This window comes from Strigops habroptila, chromosome 3 (genome assembly GCF_004027225.2).
Source record: "Strigops habroptila isolate Jane chromosome 3, bStrHab1.2.pri, whole genome shotgun sequence".
Taxonomy (NCBI): Eukaryota; Metazoa; Chordata; class Aves; order Psittaciformes; family Psittacidae; genus Strigops; species Strigops habroptila.
In genome coordinates, this window is record NC_044279.2 from 42,391,045 (window position 1) to 42,418,440 (window position 27,396).

The following is a 27,396-nucleotide window of genomic DNA, read 5'->3' on the forward strand; positions in this document are numbered from 1 at the left end:
ACCTTTGACATTTTAACTTGAAGATTCAGAGAATTAGTTAATTTTAAAAAATATTTTTATTAGATATTATTATTACAAAAATGTTAATTATTAATAATTACAATATCTAATAATAATGATAATAGGAGGATAGTAAAATGGTGCTTCTGGGTCAGAAGGTTATACTGTGCTTGAGCATCAGAAAGTTTAATTAAATACCTTAGAATCTGATTCTCTGTTTCCTGTCTCTTACCTTACCCAAATGTAAAGCAAAGCTTTTCCCAGCCTTTTTTGGTTAGTTACAAGAAGATGGTGCAAGCTTCCCTCTGTTTAGAAGAAAGTCATATATTAAGGTGGAATTCCTTAGCATTATGACTGATGTTGACCTAACCTCATCTTTCAGACAAACCTAACAGTGTGCATTATGTCTGTTAATAGGAGTGGATGTCGAAATTTATACTGCAAATTTGTGCAGCTTCTGTTCTGTGTCCAAAACAAAGGCTTACATTTTCATTGCCAGACAAACTGTTTACTGATGTTATGTGAGCACTAGTGACTGTAGGCAAAACTAGGTCCTCAGATATTGGTGTAAAAATCTCAGGGAAATAAATGAGAGTGTCACCTATTGCTTTCTGCAGAAAAAAAAATCTTTTCGCCTGTACAAAAAATTGGTGAAGTGTTACATTAGATATATAAATTGATATGTATTGGTGGCAGTCCTCAAGCTGGCATACTGAGCTATCAGTTTGCACCGTACTAAATCAACTGTTTGGTAGAGCGTATCACAGTGGCTTCTTCAGCAGGAACTTTCTTCAAGAGAAATATTACCCATTTTTTGGCATGCAGTTTTAGTAAGCCTGTGTTTATATGTGGTATTTCTGAATTTAAGTGTACAAACGTTACCTTCTTCCTGTTTCAGCAAGTCTGCTATCACAGGCTCTCTTTTTTAGGAAAGCATTTAATTTAAAGCCAGCTTTGATTTTAAGGAGATAGAGTGTGTGAAGAAGATGTAACATCAAAAATAGTGCACAGGCCAAATAACTGGAACATATACTAGGCAGTGCTTTGGGGGGTGGACAAAATCTAGCTCACCATGAAAATGTTGCTATGCAGAAAAATTAGGAAGACTTCTTTAGTCCTGTGCCATCTGCTCAACAGGACAACAGGGCTGCTGGACAGGCCTGAAACTGACTCTTCCAGTCAGGAGCAAAGCTTTGACTTCCTGCCTAATGCTGGAGCTGAATATGCTTATGGGATATATAACCTCTCAACAGTTTTCAAATCATGAATCAAACTGCTTTGGATCATCTAAGCAAGGTTGCCATAAAGCAGTAGGTGATTTGACACATTCAGTTATGTGTTATTAATGACTTTACATAAGTAATCTGATTTATATTTTTTCTTTTCAATTTCCTAAATGGTTCGTTCCAAACAAGAATAGCCTTCTCAGAGGGGCTGATCTGAAGCATTACCCTATTGCTACACTCACAGTTTTAGTGGAGTTTTTTATATAGTTCAAAAGAAAGTGGGACTTGGTTCTGGTGCAGTCCTTTTGTTAGCAAGTAACTGCACAAAGAAAAGAAATTCTGTAGGTTCCTTCAGTTTTACACAATCCACTGGGTATAGATGTTTGCGTTAGAAATAATGGCATGTTTTTAATGGAAAGCACAAGTAACAAAAGGAACAGATTATCAAATGTTGCAGTGAGATCTCTGCCACTGGAAGTTTTAAATTCAAAACCAGAGAATTTTCTGTAAGATCTACTTGCATAAAAATGGAATGAACTAAGAGAAGTCCTTTGCTTCATTCAGATCAGGCAAGGCAGTCACATGTGTGATCATGTAATCTATGAGCACTTAGTAGATAATACTTTTTTTGTTGTTTTCTTGATTGCAATATGGATAAACACATTACAATATTACAGATGTAATGTGCTTTAAAAAAAAAGGTGGATTGACATTCAACAAATAATACAAACAGGGGGAGGAGTCAATTATATACTCTGTAGTACAAGGAGTAACAACAGACACAATGAATTACTTGAGTATTTCAGTAAAAATCACGATTCATTAGGAGTTAAAGTTTAGGTTTATGTCTCCTGAATGCTATGGTGAATCATCTGGTGGTGGTGGTGATGGCTAAATGAGAAACTGGAAAGAGAAGTCAATGAATAAATAACATTTTCAATGGCAACACTTATTTTTTTCCTTTAGAATTTCACAAGTTATGGTAACAACAGCAATGACAGTATGTCCCAGTCTGCAGTTCTGGATGACTTGGCAAAATACAGCCATTATACTCTATGGTTAACTGCAAGCACAGCTTTTGGAGATGGAAACAAAACCAGTGAAATAATAGATGTGTATACAGATCAGGACAGTAAGTTAATAACTTTTTTAATGCTCAGAATATATCAGTGCTTCCATTTATTAAATATTCTCTAGCTTTAAAAATTATTTTACTGTTATGATGGCAAAGTTAAAAAAACCCCAGTAAGTACTGCAGTGTTTTTCTTTGCAAGGAAGACATTTTGATCTGAGTCTTTGCTTTATAATACTAAGAATGTAGTTCACGAGCTGCTTCTTTACATACTAGCAATACAAATATTGTCTTAAAGCATCATTAAGACTTTTGTTAAACAAACTTAACATAGATGGCTATTCATACATGCCTTCAAAATATTTTGCTTTTGATAGTGAAACATAAATGATTTTTAAAAGTTGTACAAAATATTACAGACTAATCATACTTTGAACATTTATTTCTGTTTTAGTTTTGGATGCTTTATTACTATAATCCATGCATTTATTTTTTGCTTATTATCTCTCATAGTCCCAGATGGTTTTGTTGAAAATCTGGTCTATCAAAACATTTCCTCATCTTCTGTAAATGTAAGCTGGCTTCCACCATCCCAGCCAAATGGCTTAGTCTTCTTTCATGTTTCTCTAAGTTTATTGCAACTGGGAACCAGTAAGGTATTGTCTTTCGTTACTTACAACACAAGCATCGTTTTTGACAATCTGGAGAAATATAGTGATTACATTCTGAAAATCACACCAGCCACTGATAAAGGATCTTCTGAACTGCAGGCTCTAAGTTTGCATATAAGAACTGATGAAGATGGTAAGATAAGTATATTTTATTCATTCCTAAGGAAATGTAGAAGAAAAAACTAAATAGCTTTCTAAAAGAAAAAAAAAAAAAAAAAATATTATGTCTTCTCATGTTACTTAAAGGTTTTTTGTTATACAATGACACAAACAACTGCTAGACATTTCTGTGTTGAGACCATGAAATAGTTTTCCAGTCATAGCACAACTTTAACTGATAGCTGAAAGGCACTTTTCATTGTAACTCATATTTTTCCAAAGTTACCCTTGTTTTTCTCTTTCTTATTTCTTCATGTAGTTCCAGAATCAGCACCTATAATCAAAACATTTTCAAACCTCTCAACTACCTCAGTAATGCTTTCATGGGACCCTCCTGTTAAGCCAAGTGGTATTATAATAAGTTATGATTTAAATTTATTTGGGCCAGAAAGAAATAACTCATTCTCTACCACCAATAATTTTATCATCTTGGAAGACCTTCTACCATTCACATTATACAGCATTTATGCAGCTGCAAGAACAATAAAAGGCCCTGGTCCTTATGCCGTGCTTCAGTTTTACACAGATGAGTCAGGTGAGCAAATTCAGTTGTAACCAACATTGAAACATTTGCGCTATGTTACTCTATCTGTCTTAGATCTGAACATCAGATTTGGAGAGAGTTGAGATGAAAGATTCATTTTCCCTTGGTCTGTATGTGAAGAGCTTTCAGAAGGAAACGCTACAAGGGAAGTGTTTTCTGAGTTCTCCTCCTCCCACCACAGTGTGCAAGAGGAGGTCACATTCTGCATAGGATTACAAAAATAACTCCAGGGAGAAATGTCTTTTGCCTTTGGAATGTGTTACAGTTTGCCAAGTGTCAGGAATTTTGAAGCAAGCAACAATACATTTCTCTTCATACCCCCACATAATTGAGAAATTATAAAACATGTAAGTATTTCGGACACATTCACACAGGTCTGCTTTACATGGACCTCTTCTCACCTGCATGGTAAATGATAGATTTTGTAAATATATATTGAGTTGCACTCAATATATGATGTAGGAAGTGACGCATATTGCATTCCAGCAATATATGTGATAAGACTTCTGTTAAACGCCTTAGTTCTGACAATGGGGATGTTTAAGTGATGAGTAGATTAATAGATCTCTAAAAAGATCCCTTTCTGACTAAACACGTATTCCAGATTAATGGAATTTGTTTAATGCCAAAGAGAAAGAAAAAATGTTTAAATAGCAATGAAGTACTGTTTTGTTGAGTTCAGATACAGATGGTAACAAACGTCCTGCTTCTCCAAAGTGTTTGGTTTTGCCTGGATTATTTGTAATTTGGAACTCAATAGCATTTCTCTTTTGCAGTGCCATTAGCTCCACCCCAGAATTTGACCATTACCAACTACACTGCAGATTCTGTGTGGCTAAAATGGGATCCAAGTCCCCAGGCAAATGGTGTTATTATGAGCTATAATTTTAAGATTTATCAAAACAACACTGAAAAACTATTTTATCAGGTATGTTTATCGTTAACAGCGTTTAATTTTTTAAAATACTCTTTTAATGCTCTAGGAATAAAATATATGACAAATATTTTAAATGTCTGTTACGCTCCTAGAATTATGAATCTCCTTTAAATTCCTATTTATTAAGACAGCATCCCACCATGCCTGTAATTCAATTTCTAAAATTAGATAGAAAAGAATTCTTAGATTTTAATTTGCTTTGAGCTTCTAATATTTCATTAATGATGAGCTTAATTAATCTTTAGTTCATATTTCAGTGTAAGTTTTATGTTAGCAAAGGACAGAAGCTGCTTATTTTGTGGATTCCTTTGTTTAGCTATTTAGTATCTGCAGACTTTCAAGATTCAAAAACGACAAACATTCCTAGTCATCTTGAAAAATGGTTAAGTCTGTTTAGAGGTTTGCATTTTTTATTTTTGCAGAACTGAATAAGTTTTAACTGAAATAGATGCTGTAAAATTACATACAGAAATTGACCAAGGCATTTTTATCTGCTTAAATCTGTTTGCTTGGGTGACATCAAGAAACTGTAAAGGCAGCAGGCTGATGCCAGCATTGCATCTCAGGCTTAGAAACTGTAGAATCAGAGAATCATATAGGGAATTCTGTTCACCAGAGACACTTGTAAAAGCTACAGAGAAAAGACATTGCTGCAGTGAGATACGAGTTTAAAACATGCAGGTAAGGAACTTGTGGAAGTGTGAGGAGCTTCATTATTCCAGTTCCCTCAGCAATACAGTTCTTGCAGAGCATGCAAGGAAATGCTTGTGCTCTTGTTAAGTGTATGCAGTGTCGCTACTGTGCTAACTCTTTTGAGTCTGCTTTTACTCTCAGTTGTGGAATTAAGTGCTGGCATCATCCCAGTTTCTTCCATAGTCCTTGGAAGAGGGGGAGCACAAGAATAGAAACAGTGGTTTCTAAAGTCAACTGCCTTTGGAAATGCATTCTTTGGGCACTTATGGACACCACCAAAGATTATCCTCTGCTGTCCATCTGAGGCAGACTCAAACCCAATTAGAATACAGAAACTGGCTGAAGCACTCGAATGTGTCTGCTATGCCTTACATTTTTTTCGTGTGATGTTATATGGGCAAGAAATGAGATTTAGGTTGTGGCAGCAAGACAGGCGGAGCAATTTATATAGAAATATTGTAGTTAGGCACCATAATTCTCCGGTAACTTGGATCCTACAAGATGTTCACCAGATTTTTTTCCTGAAATTCGGCTCTTTCCCTGCTGCTATTATAGTCCACTCAACATTTGCACAAAACATACCTTGCCTGCTCTGGGAAGAACAGCTACCAGGAGCTGAACTGTGTTTTTTAGCTTTCTCCAAAGCTCTTCATCAGTCTCTGTATCTGGCTAAGGTAGAGTAAAAGAAATGAGAAATTATAGTCCAGGACCTCTTCCACTGCAGAGATGTAGTAAGGAGGTAGAAGTTGAGAGGGGGTTGTGGCAGTGTGGAGGTGACAAGATTTTTCAATATTGGTAAAAAAAAAGGTATATGTGCAGTTAATCTGTTATAACAACACTATGGTAATTATGATACCATCCTTTGGCATATCTTCTTCATGAGCCACAATGAGAGAGGGAGAGGAGGAAGGAAAGGAAGAATTTGACCCTGCATTCTTTTTCATTGAGTTCAAGGGCTACTTTGATTGAAAGCTACTCAGAGTAGAAGAGGCAAGACTGTGGCTGTAAATCTTCATTTCAGTGGGCTCAAGGTGAGGCCCACAATGTTTACACAGACTAATTGCATGCTAATAATTTTTCCTTCTTTAAGAACATTTCAGGTTCAAACCATGAGGCAAACCTTGTTGGATTAGAACCATTCAGCCCCTATTTTATCAGCATCTCTGCATTTACCAAGCTTGGGAATGGCAATCAGTTCAGTAATGCTGTCCAATTTACAACAATGGAATCAGGTTAGATGTGACTTTTTCGAAGCTGCACTTCTGTTTATATGTGTTTTCCCTGTGTGGCTGAACAACAGTCTTCCTCTTCTCTCCAAAGAAAACGTAACATAACACTATCTCCTCGTCTTCTGCCTGCATGACATTGATTCACATTCCTATTGTACCGGATAGGCTGGGTTTGAAGTTTGATGTCGGAAGTATAGAATTAGAAATGTCCTCATCCGAAATGAAAGGCTTGTATGGCTACTATATATCTTTTAATAGCATCACAGATAAAGGGAGGAAAATTAGATAGATATTAGTCTTTGCAGATCAAAGCGTTAATTCAGATCCCTGTGAAAATAACTGAAACTTTAGCAGTATTAAAAGCAGCTGGACAAAAGATTGGCAAATGAACTGGAAATTGTATTAAACAAATACAAATTTTTAACATTTTTTACAATTTATTTTAGGAAGGGAAGCTAGCCACTAAGTATCCTAACTTGTTAGATCTTATTCTTCCTGACAACTGGGGAGGACTACACAATATAGCAGGCTTGATTAATTAATTATACTCAGTTTTGTCTTGTGGTTTCTACATATCTTTTGAAGTTGAAGGTTGTTTCAAAATGAAAAGTTGTATCATATGAAAGTGAATATTCAGCATTCACTAAAGAGAGCCTGGGAGCTCTGCAGATTTGTGAAACTGGCCTTTGTGCAAAACTGTAGCTCCTTAGCCAGGTCTGAGTGATTCCCAGGCTCATGTACTTTGTAAGGGCTATCAGTGCCAGGGGACTAGCATGGGTTAGCGGTCTGTGTCTGAGCATCCAGGTTCCTTTAAACTGACAGCAAAGGGAGTAGATGAAGTATCAAAAGATTCCATGAGGTGAATACATTTTTCAAGACCACACTTGCAGTGAAATTTTCTTTCCGGAGCTGATAAAACAGGGGTTCTGGGAGAAATGATGCTGTTTATTGTACCCAGAAGTTGCAACCGTGAGACACCTGGACCATTGCTGAACTGGTTCAGGTTGGCGATTGGATCCCTGCAGCTGGAGGTTGTCCTTCCCAAGAGCCATGGTCATCCATCAGTTGTCTCATTTCATCACTGACATTCCATATTCATGGTACTTAAAAAATGCTGGAAAGACATTGCCCACAGGAGCGTGGTCTAGTCATTGTACAGCTTTTTCTCAGATTTTATGCTCAGCTAGTTGCAGCATTGTTTCCTTTCCCTCCAATCCAGATTTTAGGCAATTGCTGGATCAGTTCCTCACTGAGTTCATCTAAGGATTCTATCCCTAGTCTTTATTAAAAGTACCAGTTAATCTTTCTTCTGCAAGTGCTGCTTTTTAAAACAAGATTTGTCTTTGAACTCTGTAAAGAAAATTAACAATTTTAAAGAGATTCATTTACATCTATGCAGTGATGATGAACATGTTTCCCTCTATATCTGATACCTCACTGACAGTCTTTTCACTATTTTGTGGATTTTACTAGAGGAAGTAGGTTGGGGCACCCCTCACTGGTACAGCCAGAAATTTAGAGGTCTTTTTATTTCTTCCCCGCCTCCCCCAAGATACTTTAATTCGTTGTTCTATTTAATCAGTTGTTCACAGATAATTGCTCTATTTTCAGCATCAGTATAATATTTGTTACCTTTCATTAAATTTTTATGAGAATTAAAAAAAAATCCTCCTGCTGGAACCAGCAAGGAGATGGGGAGCAGTAAGGTAATAGCATTGGTGTGACAGCTCTGAAACCTGCCCAATGACTTCTGTGCAGGTCAAGCCTCTGCTGAAAGGATAGAGAGATATGATAAAGCGCCTAAAAGAAACAAAGCTAACAGATGAATAAGGAACTTTTGCTGTTGATACTGTTGTGGAGTATGTATGAGGGTTTCACACTATTATATATGGTTTACTACATTTTGATTAAAAAATCATGGGGAAAATAGGAGCAGATGTGAAAATAAAATAGGAGCACACAAGGAAAAAGCCAGATAGGCGGCCTCTTCTGAATGCTAGCATCAGTCATGTCTGTGGTAGTTGGAAATGAGCCACCTAATAAGAACTAAGACATATTTTTGTTCTCTCAGTGAGTTTCTTTTATCAGTTTGTCTGCCACTGAAATGTTTGACCCTTGCTATGAACATTGGGTCTACTTCTCTGACTATGTTGTCTGTGATTACCATTTTAATTGTGTGGGAATGTTAATCTTTGGTGCATGTGTATCTTTTAAGTACCAGATGCTGTCCAGAATGTTCATTGTATTGCAACGAGTTGGCAATCGATCCTAGTGCAGTGGGACCCTCCTGCTTCATCCAAGGGTGTAATTACTCATTACATCATAACAGTTGAAGGAAATTCTACAAATTTTTCATTTTATGATACACTGCATACTTTCAGAAATCTGCCTTCCAATATTACCTATCAATTTAAAATAAAAGCTGCAACATCTGCTGGCGGTGGTGAAGAACAGGTCTGCAATGCTACTACACTTCCAGAAAAAGGTAACAAATTATTGAAGTTAATCCTGTTTAATTTAAATGATGACTGTGAAACAAGCAGGCCTGAAATACCTGCTTCAAGTCAGGCAACTAAATCCTTCTGTTGTTTGAATTTCTTGCTAGTAGTGGATGAGAGAAACAGGGCTTCCTCTTTCTCCTGCTTTAGAATACACTTGGTGATGAGAATTAATTGCCATTTTAAAAAGCACAGAGAGAGTACCTTTTCCTGCGTTAAGCTTGAATGGCTATTTTATTAATTTCTGATTACCTATTATTTTTTGTCTTATAATCTCTGCTTTGCTCCTAGTGCCCTTAGCATATTTGATACTGTGCATCTGAACAAAAATTTGGGAGCAAAATTTTTCTTGTTTTGTTTCTACAAGGCCCCAGTGCTATGACTTCATTGACTGACAATAAAGCTGTTCATGGTTTGTGCAGTTAAGAAGAATTTGACTTCTTCAAGCAAACTTTGTAATTAGTCTTGATGGATAGTAGTTTTTAACAAGAAAGAAAATTGTGAGCTAAATCCAAAAAAGAATGTAGGCAGGCTTTTTGGCATTGGAGTAAAAAATTGTCACCCAAAGTGGTTCTTCTTTTCTGTTTCCACATGCACTTGACACTTCATCTAATCCTGGTTGTGCTTTTATTTGACACTGGAAACCTGGAGATGAAATTATATGCAAAATATAGTGTTGCTTCTGTGTAAATAGCTATGTGCCTAGCTTATAAACTGAAAGTGGAGAGGAACCCCACTCCCAGTCCAGGAAGCAAATGCCTGTTTCAGTTCTTTTCCCCAGTCAGGGATGATATCTACTTTTGGGATTCTCTTAGGTTTTTTCCTTCTTCAGTGATAGTTTAATATGAAAATAAAAAATAATGCTCAGCAAGCAGGACCCATAAAAAAGACTTCACTTTCCTACTGAGTTACAGGAGTGATGCTAGCATTTACTTTGGTTTGGGGTTTTTTTCCCTCTTCAGTGACATCAATTCATGCATTGGAATTGAGGAGCTCTCTAATTCAGGACAGCTGGATCTCTAGGAAGCATGGGGGTGGGAGGGGGAAGCACAACTGTATCCCCTGATGCTTAGAAACCAAACCTAGCTTTTGTAATACTTTAATTACTAAGTTACTGCATAACTTTGAACACGAGTTGCAGCTCTCATTCGCATACATTTCAACTGAAAAAGTGAGGTTTGCTCACTTCTCTCAAGTAGTAGTCTGTGTCAGCAACAGGGTTTAGGTTCTGGATGACAAGTGGAGGGGAGTGGCAGAACCCTATGCAGACATGTAAACTTTTGAGGAGGTCAGACTTACCCTTATGCCTAGATTTCCTGTTGGTATCTTCCTGAGCGGCATGCACCTCTTCAAGTTCAGCCTTTAGACCTCTCCTATTCACAAAGCCTTAGTGCTCCAGTCCAAGCTTTCATTTCCACATTTACAATCAATCAGACTAGAGAATGTGCATGTCTGAATGAATCTAGATCACGTTTGTATCATCAACCGAATTACTGCTGCTTTGTTTCCAGATCAAATGTCTGAGCTCCACATGAGGACAAGCAGAGCAGCCCTTTGCTGGTGTAATGTCGCCAATATTGTGAAAATAGCCAGTGTTGTACTTTGATGACTGACCCTCCTCATAATACAGTCCATCCCACTAAAGCCTGGACACATTTCCTATTTGAACTATAAGGTGGCACATTCACACCTGTTTATAGTAAAAATGTTCTTTTTAAATTCCTCAGCAGCAGCAGCTCCCCTACAAATTCTGCCATTTTCTGATCCCTTCTGCCTGGCTCCTTGTTGATTTAAGACTTCTGTCTGGGTAATCCACCCTTTTGTTTGCTCAGAACCTCCTGTCCATCAGCAGGGTTTCAAATCCACTTTTGAAGGAAGTGTTGTTTAAATGTTAGAGATAAGCATACTAATATCTTACAGCATTGGCTGGAAATACTGTAGTGTGCTTAACTGCTGGGCTGAACGTGGGTGCATGTGATCCTGCATCTACGTGCAGTTCTCAGCTGCAAATGAAACTCTCCACCCTTTCTTTTAAATCAGAGTTTCTGAACAGAAACTCCTGGCTCAGACCTCGAGCAAGACTGGAATGGGTATGCAGACAGGTGGACTGATGCTTGATTAAAACTGGACTTGTCCAAAACCTTCAGGTGTTGGAGATAGTCTTATAGGAGGCATGTTACCCTCTGATACAGAGAACAGGAAGCTTCCCAGGTACCTCAGTTGTTGGAGGATGTGGAAAAGGCTTCTTGGTACTGTTAAAGAAGCCTGGCACCTGGGAAAGTTAATTGTTGTTTAATTAGTTAATTGAAATGTTTCAGATTTCTGAAAAAATTGGACTTGACTATTAATTAATGCTCAAAGAAAGCCTGGAGGAGCTGTGGATATGGTATTAAGCCTGGGCTTGAGAGGCAGACTGCTAGTCTGTTGTGTACGTAACACAGAGTTGTACTAGCAGGAGAAAAAAACCATACTTGATTTTGTAGCAACATGTGGCTTATGGGTCTTATCACAGGGAGTTTTCCTCAGTGAAGGATTTATAGGATTTATACTACAATACATGTTGGGTTTTGAGGGTTTTCTTTTGCCACATAACACTGTGCAGACCCTTTCTTGCTGTTTTAGCATTGGCTTACATGTTGTTGCTTAGTCATATTTACAACAAACTAGTTATTATTAGGACATTTCCTTCACTGTGTGTTTGCATGAATTGTTTTGTGGTGACTGGGTACTAGGAATTGGAGATTCATGGATGGGAATGGAAACAGTTTTATAGCTGTTGTCAACTTCTTATTTATGGTGGTCTAAGATTAGTCACAGCATATGTAGCCAGCACTGAGTCACTGACAATGCATTTATTTCTGACATAAAGTGAAATTGAATTTAGCTCAGTGTCTTACTGCATAGTGTTTGACCTTTACATTCTTAGGAAGATTATTTGCCTTTTATTTTGAGGTAAATTTGTTCCTATCTGGGTACAATTAAATGTGAATCATGAAGATTAAATTTATGAGGAGATTTGTAGTGTTTTGTGTCTAATCTAGCTCCATTGTCATGGTAAACCACCTTTGCCAGGCTGCAGCATGTTATAAAAACTGTCCAGTACTATTACTTTGTGATTAAATATATTATAAAAGATATGAAAGATAATATAGCAAGTACATGTGCATAAATGTCAAAATTTTATGACTGAATAGCTATCCTTGGATTATTTTCAAGAAAATGCACATGTTAAAATGAAATTTCATTAAGGCTGAGTGAGTTTTTTAGAAGGGAGAAAGAGCTATAAAAGGGTAGGAAACCTCTCCAAAAGGCATGCTAAAGCTGTGAGGATTCGGTTAACTCACAAGTATGGGACAAGTGTAATAGTAACTCAGTTAAGAATAAAAATAAAACAATTGGGGAGTTCAAAGCATGAATAATCAAAAGAAAACTGCTGCTGCTTTTAGTCTTTTTAATTTAGATTTTTCTTGATAGTTTTTTTATTCTTCGCTGAAAATGTTAATTTTATTGATTGTAATATTAAGATGTGCAGAGTAATTTTTCCCTCCTTACTGCTAGTCCTACTTAATATTGTAAGTGAACACAGTGTCCTGGAACAGGTTGAGGCCCCCATTGTACTATGGTGACAGTCTTTAGCATTTGTTTTCTACTAAACAGAGATTCATTCATAACTTACATTTAAAAGAAATATGACTAGAAATTTGTCCAAAAAGCATTTTTTTATTTAATCTGTGCTTAATCTTGCTGGCTAATACTAACTTGTAGCTATACACAGAAGTATGCCATGTGCATAAAGGAGAGTAGTGTCTCAAAGGATTGGTAATAGGAAAGTTTCTTAGGTCTTTTGATGTGCAGGTGGCAAATTAACATCATCTGTTGTTACTTCTGCAGAAAATGTCTTTAGTCTCTGGACAGGGGAGCCTTTAAAGATTCTGGGTTTGTATCTCCAGGATGGAAGTGCACATTGGAAGATGTGGACCTTTGTTTCATCTAGGCCTGCACAAAACATAGCAGGGGCTTAAAGCCATCTTCATATCCAAGCAAATGTGCTGTTTCCTTCACCATAAATTCTTTTCTTAGGACATGGCAGCTCTGAGTTGGAGTTGCATAGGTTTCCTCATTAACTTGTGAAGAGAACTTCAGATGAACATAATGCACTGGAAGAAATATTTAAGCTTGTACCCTAAAGGGCTCTTTAGGGCCCCAGCATGACATGCAGTGCAGTGTGCAGTGCAGTTTGTTGGCCTGGTTATCCAGAGGGATTAACCTACTGCGGAGCCACAGCATTGAAAATGGAAGAGCGTCAGTGTCCCCTGTCACTACTGTGGGTAAGAGCAGTGTTTCACATTTGATCAATCAGTGCTGAAAGTTCACGTTTCCAAACTGCATTAAAGCATCCAAAAACTGTGGAGTGAATCATGACTAAGAATCTTTGAAACACTTCTTTCCAAGATGACTGAAACTGACTTTTTTTCCTCAGACTTCCGTTTTCTTTATGTAATGAGGAGGGGGTTTTTTTAGGTTTTTGGGTTAGTTGTTATGTCCAAATGTAAATTAATGGCTTTGATGTTGATGGCAAATCTTCACTAAACCAGTGCAGTTATCACTTGGTTGCTGCTAATGAAACTGTATTGATGTTATTTTTATAAGCAGGTAGATAAAAATAGAAGAATCATATAGTGTAGGATGAAAGAAATATTTTTTGTAAAGACTAGATCAATTCTGCATTAATGTGTAAGAAATGGTAGTGACATATACATACAAAGCCAACATTGAAAGCATTTACAGATCAAATATATTTACTGAAAAGTAGACAGTGGTCCAGTTTGTTGGAAAGCCGAGTATTCTTATTTAAAAAACTCGAGTACTCACAGCTTTTCACTACTTTTCTAAGCTTAGCTTGAAGGTGTGCTTTTCTCCCTAGATTTGTAGGATTTGATTTGTCAATGCTTAGATCCCACAGTTAGAGACTGAGTTTTCTAATCTGCTGAGGACTAAGAAACATGGTCCAGAGAGGCTTTTTTAAGGCATGTTCTCAACTGTGCAATTTCCTTTAAAGCATGTCTGATAGTATCAGTCCCAAGTCATGGGAAAAACAGCCTGCAGGTTTTTATGTTTTTATGTTAGTAAAATCATTTGGGACCTATTTGTGATGTCCTTATTCATACTGAGCAGGACTTTATATCATGTCCCCCTGAAGTTAGCAGTCTATACTAGAGTAGTATTTAGTTGATCAGGGTTATCGGCTTAATCAGGGAACTCCTTTGGGTAACTAAGCTTTCAAAAATTAATAATCAACACAGAATATTACGTTTCTTTGCAGATACCTCCATTTTCTGAAGACTTTTAGTTGTGTGCCCACTGCTATCTGCTCTACTTTGTTCTTCGCTTTCCTCCTATTGATGCTCTTAATACCACAGACTTCTAGGCTGCCGCTGTTCTTTTAATCCAAACTCCAGCTACAAGCAGCTGTTCTGTAGGCAGAATTTTTTTTATTAACTTCGTTAGGAACTATGCCCTATCATGTTACTGTCTTCTGTTCCCGGCCCGCGCAGCTGTAGTCATTGCTTTCCACAGAAGTCTTTACAGAAAGCCGTAACTTCTTTCTTTTCTCAGTAGATTGTGCGTGTGTGTGTGTGTGTGTGTGTGTGTGTGTCCTTTCCTGCCCTTAGGTTGTCTTTGTATTGAGAATAAGACTTTTTCTACCCAATAGTTCGGTTGGTTCTCACCAGTTCCACTGGCCCAGTTCAACTTCAACCAAGTCTTTTCACAGTCCTGGTGCCTTTTCTACCAGGAACTTATTTTCATTTAGGTTCTCAAATAAAAACTTAATCTCAGAGCCATCCACCAGCTTTGGAAAGGCTGATTAGCATTGCAGCCAGATGAGCGTGGGGAACCGGGGCCAAGATCTGTGAAAGTAACTTCTATTTAGGTGCTTAGCTTCCTGTCAACTTCAGTGGGAGTTAAGGCACATAAATAGGTTTTAGGAGCTTAAAATCCCATGTGGATCTGGCTTCGGGCATTTTTTGTTGGAATTTGGCCATCATGTGAACAATGGTGGATGAACCTGAAAATACCTCATTCCTCCTCCAGTCCAGAAACTGAATTCACCCACATTTCACAGCCAGCTTCTCTGCCAGCTCCCTGGCTGGCTTTCGGAAGCTGAATTAAAAGCTATTAAATGGAAAATGATAGAATACATTGCAACAAAAATGTCAAACTTTGAGAAACTCCCTACTCCCAGAGCTAGCTGAATTATAGCAAATGCAATAGAATTCAGTAGGGAAAGACTGTCAGATATGTGATGATGAGATTTTAAGGGGTCCTACCCATTATTCTTGGAAAATTTAAATATAGCAGTGGTACTAGTGTGCCAGCTACCTAATCAGAGCACAGTCCTAGGCAATTAGTGTTCTACAGCACCATGAGCACAGCTTTTTTCATGTCTTTTCTTTAAATGCACCTTTCTAGAAACCAGGAATAACAATCTAGTCCCTGTTAGGCACATATCAAAGCAGAAGTGTCTAAGAGCAGATACATAAATCTTTTTTACAGTTTCAATTTAATCTGAAAGAATAATTGACAAAGATGCAATTTTTTGCTTTGTTTTTAGTGTGAGCAGTGATCACTTCATCATAGTTGAGTCATGTTTAGAAAATTTAAACACGCTGCATGATTAGGAAGCATGGAATGGTTTGTTCAAATCAGTACCATCTGTGGACAGAAAAAGTTGGGGGAATTTTAGTCATTCTAGAGGAATGGAAATCTGATTCTCCATGCTAGAGTAATTGTAATCCTCTTTGTATCTGTAACCCAATAGTGTAGTTGTATTGAAATTGTCTCATTGAACACACTCATCAAGTGCAAGAGACACTGTGCCACTGGGTGTCACTGCTCCTCACTGTGGCCCTTGAAACAAACCTCTCATTTGCTCCAGACTCAGATCCCATCTTTTCATATGATCTAATAAGAGGTTACATTTATATTTGGTTTGTCTATGGAAGCAATGGGATAACATGGACTAGATTTCAAACTGACTAACGTTTGGGTTAGTAACGTAAGGGCTCTGATTCCATTTTAAAGGTCTGTCTAGGCATTCTCAGAGAAAATTTTCCTGTGTCTTCTGCCGACTGACTCTTTCATAGGTTAGAAATATTTTTTTTATATGGGTCATAGTAAACTGAAAAAAATGGTGACATAAAATAGCAATAAAAGCTTTTGCATGAAAGAAGTACTTGTCTAATCTGTCTGAAGTCATGATACCTGCAAGTTGATCTTTCACAATGGTGGGTTTCATGTAGTGTTACCAGCATAATCACACATGCTATCTTCAGCCTTGTTGAGGGTAGTGTATATGGGCTCCCTCTGCAACCAGTGGGAAAAAGAATGGAAAGGGAAAAATAATTTTTCTGCCCTCTATTCTTTCCCCTGCTCTCTAGGAGTTTATCTTTCCACGAAATACAAGGAGAGCTCATGGAGGCTGGCTTTATTAGACTTTTGTTGGTCTATGTGAGAGCTCACAAATCAGAGCCACTGTAACTTTTCCTGATACAATTTCTACAATTTCTCCTGATACAATTTTCTCTGTGAAACTGCCAAGCATCTTTTCCATCTTTATTTCAATATTACTAACTCCCAGTTCTTTTTAATGGCATCATCCATGCTGAAACTGAGCAAAAAGTGTATTCTCCTCGAGAAGGAAAGCCCACCATACTACCTAGAAATGGGCATTGCTCTTTCTGCCTGTGACTAGCCTCTTTAACCTGCCTTAAGTGCAGAAACTGCAGTTGTGCCAGCCATGGCTCTACCAGTTGCACATTTGAGCAAGTGAAGGTATATATTTCCACCATCCTCTTGGCACCCATCAAGCAACTAGTAACTGTCCACTTTATTCCAAGCCCCTGTTTCAGTATTTGATCCAGTCTTTCAAGTAAGGTGGAGTATAGTCCAATAATCAGTTTTCAGCAAATGGAAGTTAGCAATGGTAGACTAAGAGGCGTTAGAGCCAGTTGTTTCTATCTCCACATTGCATACTTTCACACTTATTCCAAACCTGCCAGGGCTGGCTGTTCCTATTGCAGCAAGAGTTCCTGGAGTTGAGTGCCTGGGAAGGTGAGATCATATTCCTTATCAAAAAGAAAAGTGATCCCCTCTGAGTAAGAAGGAGGAGAATTTAATTTTCTTAAATTCTTTCAATTTTCATCTGTTCTGATGTCTTTGGAATTGCTGACGCTTAATTTTTTGATTCTTGTAATATATAGTATTGAGTCTTAAATACTTTAATTCAAGTTCAGAGTGAGACTGGGTGGTTACTTTTATTTCACTTTAATAGTTTTATCCATTCTATCCCACCTTTGTCATTATCCTAATTGAGTGTATAAGATTCATGTTCTTTGCAGTATCTTGACAGATATTAATAGCTTATATTACAATAGATGATTTTTTAAGGAAAAGTGCAGATTGTTTTTATAGTAACCATGGAACATTTCTCTGCCTTTATTTTCCACTAATTAATGGTGTGAGTAAGCCCTTTCTTGTAATTTACGCAAGTAGTAAAACCAGTTTATAGAGCTATTATGAAAATATTACAGTGTGGGGTGTTTTTGAAAGGGGACAAACAGTATTACATCTCCAAAACTAATCAAGTAAGAATGTTACTGCCTGTTTTGTTTTTATTTACTACTTCCTGTACTTCTCTTCATGCTAATAACAATGGAGCAAAACAACTTTAATTTTGATAGCAAGGAGTATAATGATGATGAAAGTTGTTTCTAGCAAAGATTTTTTTCTTAGGCAGCTCGCTCTTGTGTGTCTGGTTAGTGTGTAGCAGGGTGGGACCATATGGGGCTGTTGCATGCTGCAGTGTTGTGTACATATGCGTAAGAGCTGGGTGGAAGGACAAAGGAAGTGCCTGTGGTTCCTGAGCCTGGCCCCTCTCCTACAGGCTCCACCTGCTTTGGGCTTGTTTGAAGAGATTTATATTTCTCAACCTTTCCATCATCACAGCTTGCTTTAACTCAGAATTTACATTTCTTCTTAAATATTTGTATTTAGTGGAAAAGCTTCAGCTTGTTATATTATGGTGATTTTTATAAATAAATTGTTGAGGATGAAAGCAGAGATCAGATATTCCCACAAGGATGAGAAAAAAATGGAGGGTTTTCTCTTTCTTCCCGAGTAACATTGGTCTGGGATCCTTTTATTCTTCTGTAAGCCTTGGGGCTTCTTTAGTTTCAGTTTGAGGATGTATCATGTGTTTTTCTTTTACCAGTGATACTTCTTCCCCCAAAGACTTTAAAGCACGCTTTAAAGCTAAGTGCACAAAATGATTTCTGAGCTGATTTCTCTGCACAATTTTTGCCACAGACAGTATTAGTATTATCTTACAGAGTCTTAGAGATAATATTAGCTTACTGTATGACTATGTGATATAGCACAAAACCATATGTTGCATCCAGTCTGTGAGAGCTGGGAGTACACTGTTGGCTTAATATAGATATGGACAAATGGGTGTGCATGTGTGTATGTGTATGTATGTGCATACATGGACTACTTCTGTCTCCATGCACATGAATATAACCTGTTCATTCCCACATATACATATGTATATAAATACATGGAAGCAAAGTTTATGGTTTCTTTTTTTGCTTTGTGTTGACATATCATTTAGTTCTTCCTGTTGGTGTCTTAATTAGTTGTTTGCTGAACAGCATGTAAAGCACTTATATAAAAATAGACAAACATATTGCATGTGTTGATACGTTCCATTCAGAAGGTGAAACAGGACACTTACAAAACCTTGAAGTGTTGCTTGTGGATTTCACATGTTACCGGGAGAGAGGGAGACAAATGAGTATTTCTAAGTGAGAGGTGAGGAATCCCAGTTAGCAACACCAGTAAAAGATGCTATGGATAGGCCAAAAATAACTTTGCTTGATATGCCTTCCCTCAGTTGGGACATAGCTCCAAATGTAGCATCAGAAATGTCACACCTCTCAAAGCTGCCCCTGCATGCCACACCTAAAAGTATTTTTCTTTATTTCAAAAACTATAGTAAACGTACACTACCTATATGTGTGCAGTGTGATTTACACCAATGGAATTACTCCTTATTAAGCATATGAAATTGATCTTCCTCTCTAGACATACTTATTAGAATATTTTTTCAACACTGGATAAAAGGGTTATAGTTGCAATCACTTTTCATTCAAATGAAGATATCTTACAAATGTTTTAATTTCTAGTTCCTAGTCCTCCAAGGGATATTGTTTTTTCCAATGTGCAATCAACAAGTGTGACCTTGAATTGGAGATCACCAAAATCTATCCTTGGATGCTTTCAAAACTACAAGATTACCACACAGCTACAGTCCGTCCACTGCAGTGACTGGGAAACTAAGGAATGTATTGAATATGAAATGCATCAATATTTATATGAAAATGTGGTGGATGATCAGATAGAAGAGACAGTGTATGGACTGAAAAAATACAGATGGTACAGATTTGCAGTTGCCGCCAGTACAAATGTTGGTTATGGCAGTTCCTCACCTTGGATTTCTACGCAAACACTTCCTGGCTGTAAGTAAGGATGCCTACCATGTGTAATAATTCTGTAGCAATGTGATGTCAACTAAACAAGAACAGTTGGTAGAAGTTACTTCTTCATAGACTTACAATACTGGTGAAGTTATTAAGGATTTATTGCAACTTTTCATGTATGAAATACCATGATATAAATCATGTGGTAGGTCTGGATCATTGGCACTGCTTTGGATTTTAATGCCTTTTGTATGGTCTACTATTTTTATTGCTTACCCATCAACAATTTTGTTCCTCGGCCCTGTTCCATGTCTAGAATTGGTAAGTGTGAATTTTGGGTTGATATGCCATTTTCAGTACATCTTCATATGTGGGGTGTCTCAATGAAAGTAGTCCTTTTTCTAATTCCTTGACTAAAAATCTGTTCACTAACATTGTAATGCTTTCCTGAAATTCTTTTGTATGCCCATGGCAATAGAATTTAAGCAATAGTTTCAGAGGAATTCAGATTTCTTTCCAATACCGTATCCACCTAAAGAGATTACAAGTCAGAGTATACTGCCATGGTACATATTAGAACTGTCATGCCTCAGCTAAGGATTTTGGTTTCCAAGAGTTAGTTTCACAGGTAAGTCATCATTAGATATTTGAGAGAAGGGAATGTGAAACATAACATAAGTTATTTAGGCAGTTGGGGCATATGGGGACATATGACCATCCCTGCTAGTCAGCAGCCAGCCTAGATCAGAGCACATCTGAGATCCAGCCTCTGGCCCTTGTGGAACAACTGAGAACCACCATGAGTGGCCTGACTAAATCCCAGCTCCTTCACTCCTTTCCCCTTCCAGATGACAATAAAGATACCAAGGGCTAAATACCTGTATACCAAAGACTGCTCAGCGGCCCACATACTTATTTTGTTCCACTCATGTTTTTACAATCACGTAATATGAATTCAGGAGGCTTTTATATAATGCTCATCATAGTATCTGTGCTCTCTCTGTACAGCAATACACCCATCTGTTCTTAAATACCTCACCATTTTCCTACTAGTTAAGGAAATATTGTTGTCTTAATTTGCAGATGAGAAATTGCAACATAGAAATTCTAAGCCCCAAAGGGCAAGTAGATTTGGACACACACTGTGAGAGTGGACATTGCAACAGCCCATTTTTCATGTAAAGCATGGAAGCAGTCCTTTGGGTTGAAAAGTACTGGAACCAGCTGCAGAGCCATTCTCATGTGCACTTAGTTTCTGTGTCCAGTGGTTCTTATGGGAATACTATGCCTGTAAATGAATGCAGTATTTTAAATGAAAGTGGAAAAAAAAAATATCAAAAAACCATATAAGCCCAGATGGAGCAGAAAACAGCTAGCAGAAGTTGTGCAACTCTTGAGCCAGCAGCTCTGAGGAGATTGCTTACTATTCGATGGATAAATCTCAGCTGCTGATATATGTGAATACTTCTCTTCAAAAAATTGCTGAGTTTAGGAAATTTAGGGATTTAAATTGGACAGAGAGGCAGATAATGAAAACACATATAAGCATATAAAGTTAGGATCATCTTTATGATTTCCTTTCTGGACAGGAATAATTTGCTTTACGAGAGAATTAGTTTCCTATCAGTCCTACTGAGGTAGTTAAAAGTATCCAAATCTCATTAGGCTGCACAAGCCCTTTCCATGCCAGTACAGTGTCATTCTCAGCAGTAGGTCCTCTATGTGCTCTGTTAGCTGGTTTAACAAATGGTGGTGGGGTAGAAGTTAACAAAGTTCCACCAGCCCAAGTCTCTGGGGCTGCTGGCCTACGTCTGTGGTGAGGGAAGTGGGCAGCAACAAATTTCCTGTGAGCTAAGTCAGTGACACATCAGGAAATGAGCTGCCTATAAAACACACTGCTGTGGAGCCAAGGAAGCATGGGCACTATTCCAGATGTTGTGGCTGGGTGCAGGTCTTTCTGCTGGAGTGATAGCAATCAGCTGAGGAGGCAAAAAAGGGGAAGGTGACATGTCACAGCTGGGTAGCCAGCTGGCAGCTCTGGTGTGCTTCAGCAGAGCTGGGAGCCTCTCTGAGCAGCAACTGAGCTTTAGCCAGAGCAGGCCTCTACCTACCTGACCTTATACTTTCCCAAGACTCGTCTATAGAAATATTGGTAAACCAACTAAAAAAATCTTAGTTCCTCTCTTTCTTTTGCACAGCTTGCTGCCTGTAGCAGAGAAGAGAAATTCAGAATGCACAAAACAGATCCAGCACTCTGGGCAGCCTTGCAGAGTGTATCCAGAGAACAGGTGTTGATCCCCCTCTGCTTTCCCTCATGGACAGGGCCATGCATCCTCTGGATTAGCCTGCTGGTACACAGCCAATATACATGGTCTCTTAGGGCTTAAGGGTGCTTAGCTGCTATGTAAAATACCCTGAGTACTTAGCCCATAAAATCAATGTGAGTTGTGTTTGCAGAGTTGAGGGCAGAAGTGAGCCACTGCTGCTGATTTTCAAGAATTGTCTCTGCAAGACATTGCTTCTGCCAAAGGGAAAGTTGCCTTGGTTGTGAAATAATGGGCAAATACTTTTTCTTCAGAAATAATTGGGTTCTCAGAAATCTGTGTTTCTGTCAAGCCTAAAGAAAATACTATAGTTATTATATTCAGGAAGTTACAGCATTTAGGCTGAAAACTGTTATACTCATCTCCAACAATATGAAACTTCAACAATAGCAAAATTTACATAACAGAAACCCTCAATATTCTTTACAAGTGCTGAGGATTTGACTGTTGTTCTAAAGGAGAAATACCTAATAATTCTGAATATCCAGTGACAAAGGTGAGGATTTTAGCTGTTTATTTCAGTTGCTAATTATGAAGGTAAATGTAAGGCTACAGGAATGCTTTTTAATATTATTGAACTCATTTGCAAGTTTCAAACGAAAAATAATGGCTGTGCTCTGTTCTGAAGGTGGTTATAGTGTTACGCCATGGAAAATATTATAGGTTGTTCAGTACAGTCCAGTTCTCGTATCACACGGAAAAACTATTCAGCCTTCTGTCTTGTAGATTATCCTCACAGGAATTGTCCTACTGTCTCATAAAGTAGTTTGATGGCACTGTTATTACTTAGCTGATGGATTACCCAAGAGCCAGGTCTACTCTGCAAGATGAAATATTTTCAACATAACCTAGATTTATTTACCAGTACAGAAGAACACAGTGTTGTGCCACAGTAAGGGAAAGGGCAAGAAGTGTTTTCCATACTTAGGGAAACTTTGTTCGCTCACACCTGCACTTACCCCGAGTTTCACTTTTACATTTATAAGGAGAATAAGATTGGCTGAACATGCTTTCTAAGAGAAAAATCATTTTGGTGGGTCTGTGTTAGGTGGAAAATGAATTGCATTGGGATCACTGATCTCCTTTTGGATCTTGTACAGTTACACAATGCAGTGCTTTTTGGTAAACTGCCAAGTCTCTTAATGCCAGGATATACTGAGATACAAAGGAAAATCCCAGATGTTTGAATGTCTCATGAAGGCTAGCACATAGATGCATGGGGCAAAGGGTTATGCTTCTCTTTTCAGCACCTTCTTTACCAATCCCTGCTGATACCTGGTTGCTTGGTATACTTAAAGAAATGGGTTTGTGTGGTGAAAAGTAATGAGATTTCATCTCTTGTTGCATGCCCTTTCTTCTGGCAGGTTTTGCCTGAGAAAACTTGGTTTTCTTTGTTCCTTTCATTCTCTCAGAAAGTAAATATGGCATAATATAACATTAAATGTTTAAATGTAGGTAAAAGTAACCTAGATGATTATAAAATAAATGAACCTCACACTTAGTATTTATTGGGAAAAAGAAAAAAAATCTGGTCTTAACCAAACTGGCAAGCATAGACTTCTGTTAGAAGACTGGAGTATTCAGTCTTATTTTTGAGGATTATGCTAAATGATGGGCTATCCAGACTTATCTTAAAGCTAACACACTTAACTGCTGCCTTAGCATCAGGACACAGATGGATGGGAAAGATGACCCTGACCTCCATAAGACCCACATTCCTGTGCAAGGATAGAAGCATGATAATCAGGAAATGATGGTTATTAGTTACAGAAAATGCATTATTGTGAAAACCAGGAGAAAAGTGCTTATGAGAGGAAGTGATTGGATTATGGGAGAATGAGAGAATAAGACTAGGTCATTTCTACTGAGTAAATTGCTGTGATTTATAAGAGAAAGGGTATAGTGATATCATGGCCTCGTATTGACTAGATTCATTTCACAAACAAACCTAAATCAGAACGTGGCAGTTAGTTACCCACTAAAGCAAACCCAGTTTTTAAAAAGATGTTTTTTGTAAGACATGAGACACATTAGACACATTTCTTTTTCTAATTTTCTTTCTTTCTAATTATACTGGTTATTTCAGAAAATATTGCTAAATTTCAGCATCATTCAGTTATTGTCTAATACCGTACTTTTCATGATGAAAATAAACCAGGTGTTGATGCTTAGATGTATTTTAGATAAGTATCTTAAGTACAGCAGACTCAATTTAAATTTTCTTCCAAAGATTTAAAAATGTATCAAATATAAACTGCATATGGAAATTATCCATATAAATAACTTCAGGTTGCATTATGCTTTAAAATTATTTCACACCACTGTTGTCTAATGCATAAACCTGAAGTGACTTCTTGAAAAAGAAAATAAATAGTGAGATTAAATGCTCTATTAATGCTATGAAAAAGTAATGAAGAATTGTCCTTGGAAACTTGATGGGTTTGGAAACTAAGGCTAGAGAAGCTATATGTAATTTTATACTGTTTTTGAGAAATTTCACTGGGTGACAAAGGTAATACCCTGCCATAGTTACTGAAAGCATCATTTACACTGTTTAAGCAACAAGTCTGACACGCATTAACTGCAAATTAAGCTTAACTTGTGCTAATTCTAGTTTTTAGGAAACATGCTTGATCTTGTATTTTATCTGTTCTACCTCCCCAGTCAACAGCTAGCCTTCTCTGAGCAGTCTCCTCTTTCACCACCCCTCATATGCGTTTATAGTTCATTCAGTTGCACTCTTCATTCAGTTGTTCATGTTATTCAGTATTTTTGGGGACTGCTTCCAATGGTTGAATTTGATCCTGCTTACAAAGTCTAGTATATTCCTGCTAATCGCAGCACAGCAATCTGCCTCCTATATCCAACACCCTAAACTCTTCATATGACCATATCAACTCCCAAATCTTCCTGTTTTATTCTACCACCACAGTGCAAAATTTTTACCTTCACAGTGCAAAATATATGATTTATCCTCATTAATCTTTCACACATAATTTCAGTAGTTACCTACCTCCTTTCCTGCTGTTCTTCCTTTTCCTAACCTATTTTGTACCTAAAAAACTAAGTAGCCTAGTATATACTCCAATTTTGCCCATTAAGCCCTCTTACCTAATGATTAATTGTAAAAAAATACATATTCATGCATTAATCATGTTTGAGAAAAAAGGCTGCATCTTCTGATTCACATAGATATTTTATTATTTTTGTAACAGACTGTTCACTGGTATGTGTTAATCATAGTTGCATTTTTTCCTGGTAGACAAAGGCACCATGAAGCCAAGTTCTGCAAATATGTACAAATCTGTTGTTGCTTTTATAAGAGGCTGTTCACTGATACATATCACAGTTGTCTTTTTTTTTGTAGATCCCCAAAAAGGCACCATGGAGCCAAGTTCTGTCATTAGCTACAAATCTATTGTCACTTCTATCCCAAATTTTAATTTTCCTGAAATTCACCACGGTCATTACGAAAAAGAAGTACCACTTACTGAGAACTGCTGTGTTGTTATTATGATTTCATGAATTTCTTATTCATGAATAAGAAATAATTAGATTAATTCACACGTCACCTTAACAAAAGGAAATTTTAGGAAAATCCCATGTCTTAATGTGAACATTCTTGCCTGCTTACAATACCTGTCACTTTTGTGTGTGTGTTTTCTGGAGTTTCTTAACATATTAAGAATAAGTTGAAATGAAATCTAGAAAAAGTTTTTTTCTGTATAAAATTATTTGTATTAGTACTTCCCAACATTGCTGGAAATTTTTTTCTAGCATGCAGAAGACCTTGTGTTTAAATGATTTGTTTGACAAATATATGTTATGCTTGTATATTCATCTAAATAGTTGTATATATTTTGCTTGTGTCATTTAAAATACATATAAATAATTTGTAACTAAAAACCCTATAATTTCAATTTAAGATGAAGTTGTAGGCAGTTCATGCTCTAGAGAAGTTGTAGTGACTGCAATGAAAGATGTGTTTCTAAATCACACTGTATGCTTTATGTATGAGAAAGTAAAAATGTTATAATTATTTAAGCAGTGTATAATGTTAAATGCTTGAAAAAAATTTACTTTCAAATTGAAAATTATTCTCTACTGGCAACTAAAATTACTGGGTTGTTTGTTGAGACTTCTTTGGCCATGATTCACATACCTATTTTTTTCTACAGCTCCAGACAGTCCTCCAGAAAATGTGACTGTTTTAGCCACATCTCCTCACAGTATTAATGTCACCTGGAATGAACCTGTCATCATTACTGGACCAACATGCTACCTCATAGACATTACCTCAGTAAGGCAACTCTGTTTCATTGTTGATAGTTATACAGATGTTTGGTGATATGGACTCTATGATATGTTTGGTGGTTTGGACTCTTCATTAGGGACTGTAGTGGTAGGACATGGGGTAATGGCTTCAAACTTAAACAGGGGAAGTTTAGATTAGATATAAGGAGGAAGTTCTTTACAGTGAGGGTGGTGAGGCACTGGAATGGGTTGCCCAAGGAAGTCGTGAATGCTCCATCCCTGGCAGTGTTCAACGCCAGGGTGGACAGAGCCTTGGATGACATGGTTTAGTGCGAGGTGTCCCTGCCCATGGCAGGGGGGTTGGAACTAGATGATCTTAAGGTCCTTTCCAACGCTAACTATTTTATGATTCTATGATTCTGTATTCTATCATTCTATGATTCTATATAAATACCGCAGCAGATATTATAGAAATTACAGGACAGACATCAACTGGATTGAAATACAATATACTGTGTCTATTTGCACATAAACTCCTTATAAGAATTAATTGTACATTTATAAATTCCTTAATGGGAGATAAATTAATTACTTGGTATAAAAAAAAAAAAAGTGCTAATAAGAGGTCTTGGAGAAAAAACAAGTGTAGCTATAAATGTATACAGGAAAACAGTAGCTGTTCTTTGCAGAGGTTTACCTCTTTCTGACAATAATGATGCTGTTTACCAGTAAAAATAAAAATTACTTTTTTTATTCTTCAAAGGAAGGAAGAGCTCATTGTCATGATTTTACAAACCAGAATGGAAAGCCTAGCAAAAGGACATGTACAAAGTTACACTGCATCAGAGTCAAGTCAGGCTAGATTTCCCGCTTTCCGCTTGATGCTCTGTCCATCAGATTAGCTGTAATTTGGTAGCACAGCAATAACATTTCTTCCTCCTTGATCTTTATAAGAAAAAAAAAGGCTGACTTAAGAGAAAAGCTCTAGTGGCCTTTCTCTTTTCATCCTCTACTACCCTTACAATACTCTTTAAAACAACCGTTAATAAACCTCATTTCCTGCCTGGTGGCAAGATATGAAACTTCCTAAGTTTGAGCACATGAGAAGTTTTGAGTAGGGTATAGATTCCTTGTACTTCCAGAAATTATACAGACAGGGATATTAGTGAAAATGGGAAGCAGTTTACCAGACTTTACACAGGAAATCTTGCCGTTTGTGGCTTCAGAAGTCCTGAATCAGTCTGTTAAGTT

The 27,396-nt window shown here is 37.3% G+C and overlaps 1 protein-coding gene across 15 annotated transcripts in view; it reads left to right on the forward strand.

The window, feature by feature from the left end:
* PTPRQ (protein tyrosine phosphatase receptor type Q) overlaps nucleotides 1–27,396 on the forward strand; it is a 134,896-nt gene that overhangs the window by 61,765 nt on the left and 45,735 nt on the right. For 14 of the 15 annotated variants that reach the window (XR_003990512.1, XR_003990511.1, XR_003990513.1 and 11 more), the window contains 8 exons: nucleotides 2,193–2,358; nucleotides 2,812–3,102; nucleotides 3,388–3,663; nucleotides 4,449–4,600; nucleotides 6,393–6,534; nucleotides 8,747–9,016; nucleotides 19,274–19,606; nucleotides 26,070–26,191. Coding sequence is in view for 12 of the 15 variants with exons in the window: in XM_030479060.1 (XP_030334920.1) it covers nucleotides 2,193–2,358; nucleotides 2,812–3,102; nucleotides 3,388–3,663; nucleotides 4,449–4,600; nucleotides 6,393–6,534; nucleotides 8,747–9,016; nucleotides 19,274–19,606; nucleotides 26,070–26,191 (1,752 nt within the window). In the remaining 3 variants the exon portion in view is untranslated. The remainder of the gene's footprint in view (nucleotides 1–2,192; nucleotides 2,359–2,811; nucleotides 3,103–3,387; nucleotides 3,664–4,448; nucleotides 4,601–6,392; nucleotides 6,535–8,746; nucleotides 9,017–19,273; nucleotides 19,607–26,069; nucleotides 26,192–27,396) is intronic. The other variant, XM_030479057.1, reaches the window with a different exon arrangement.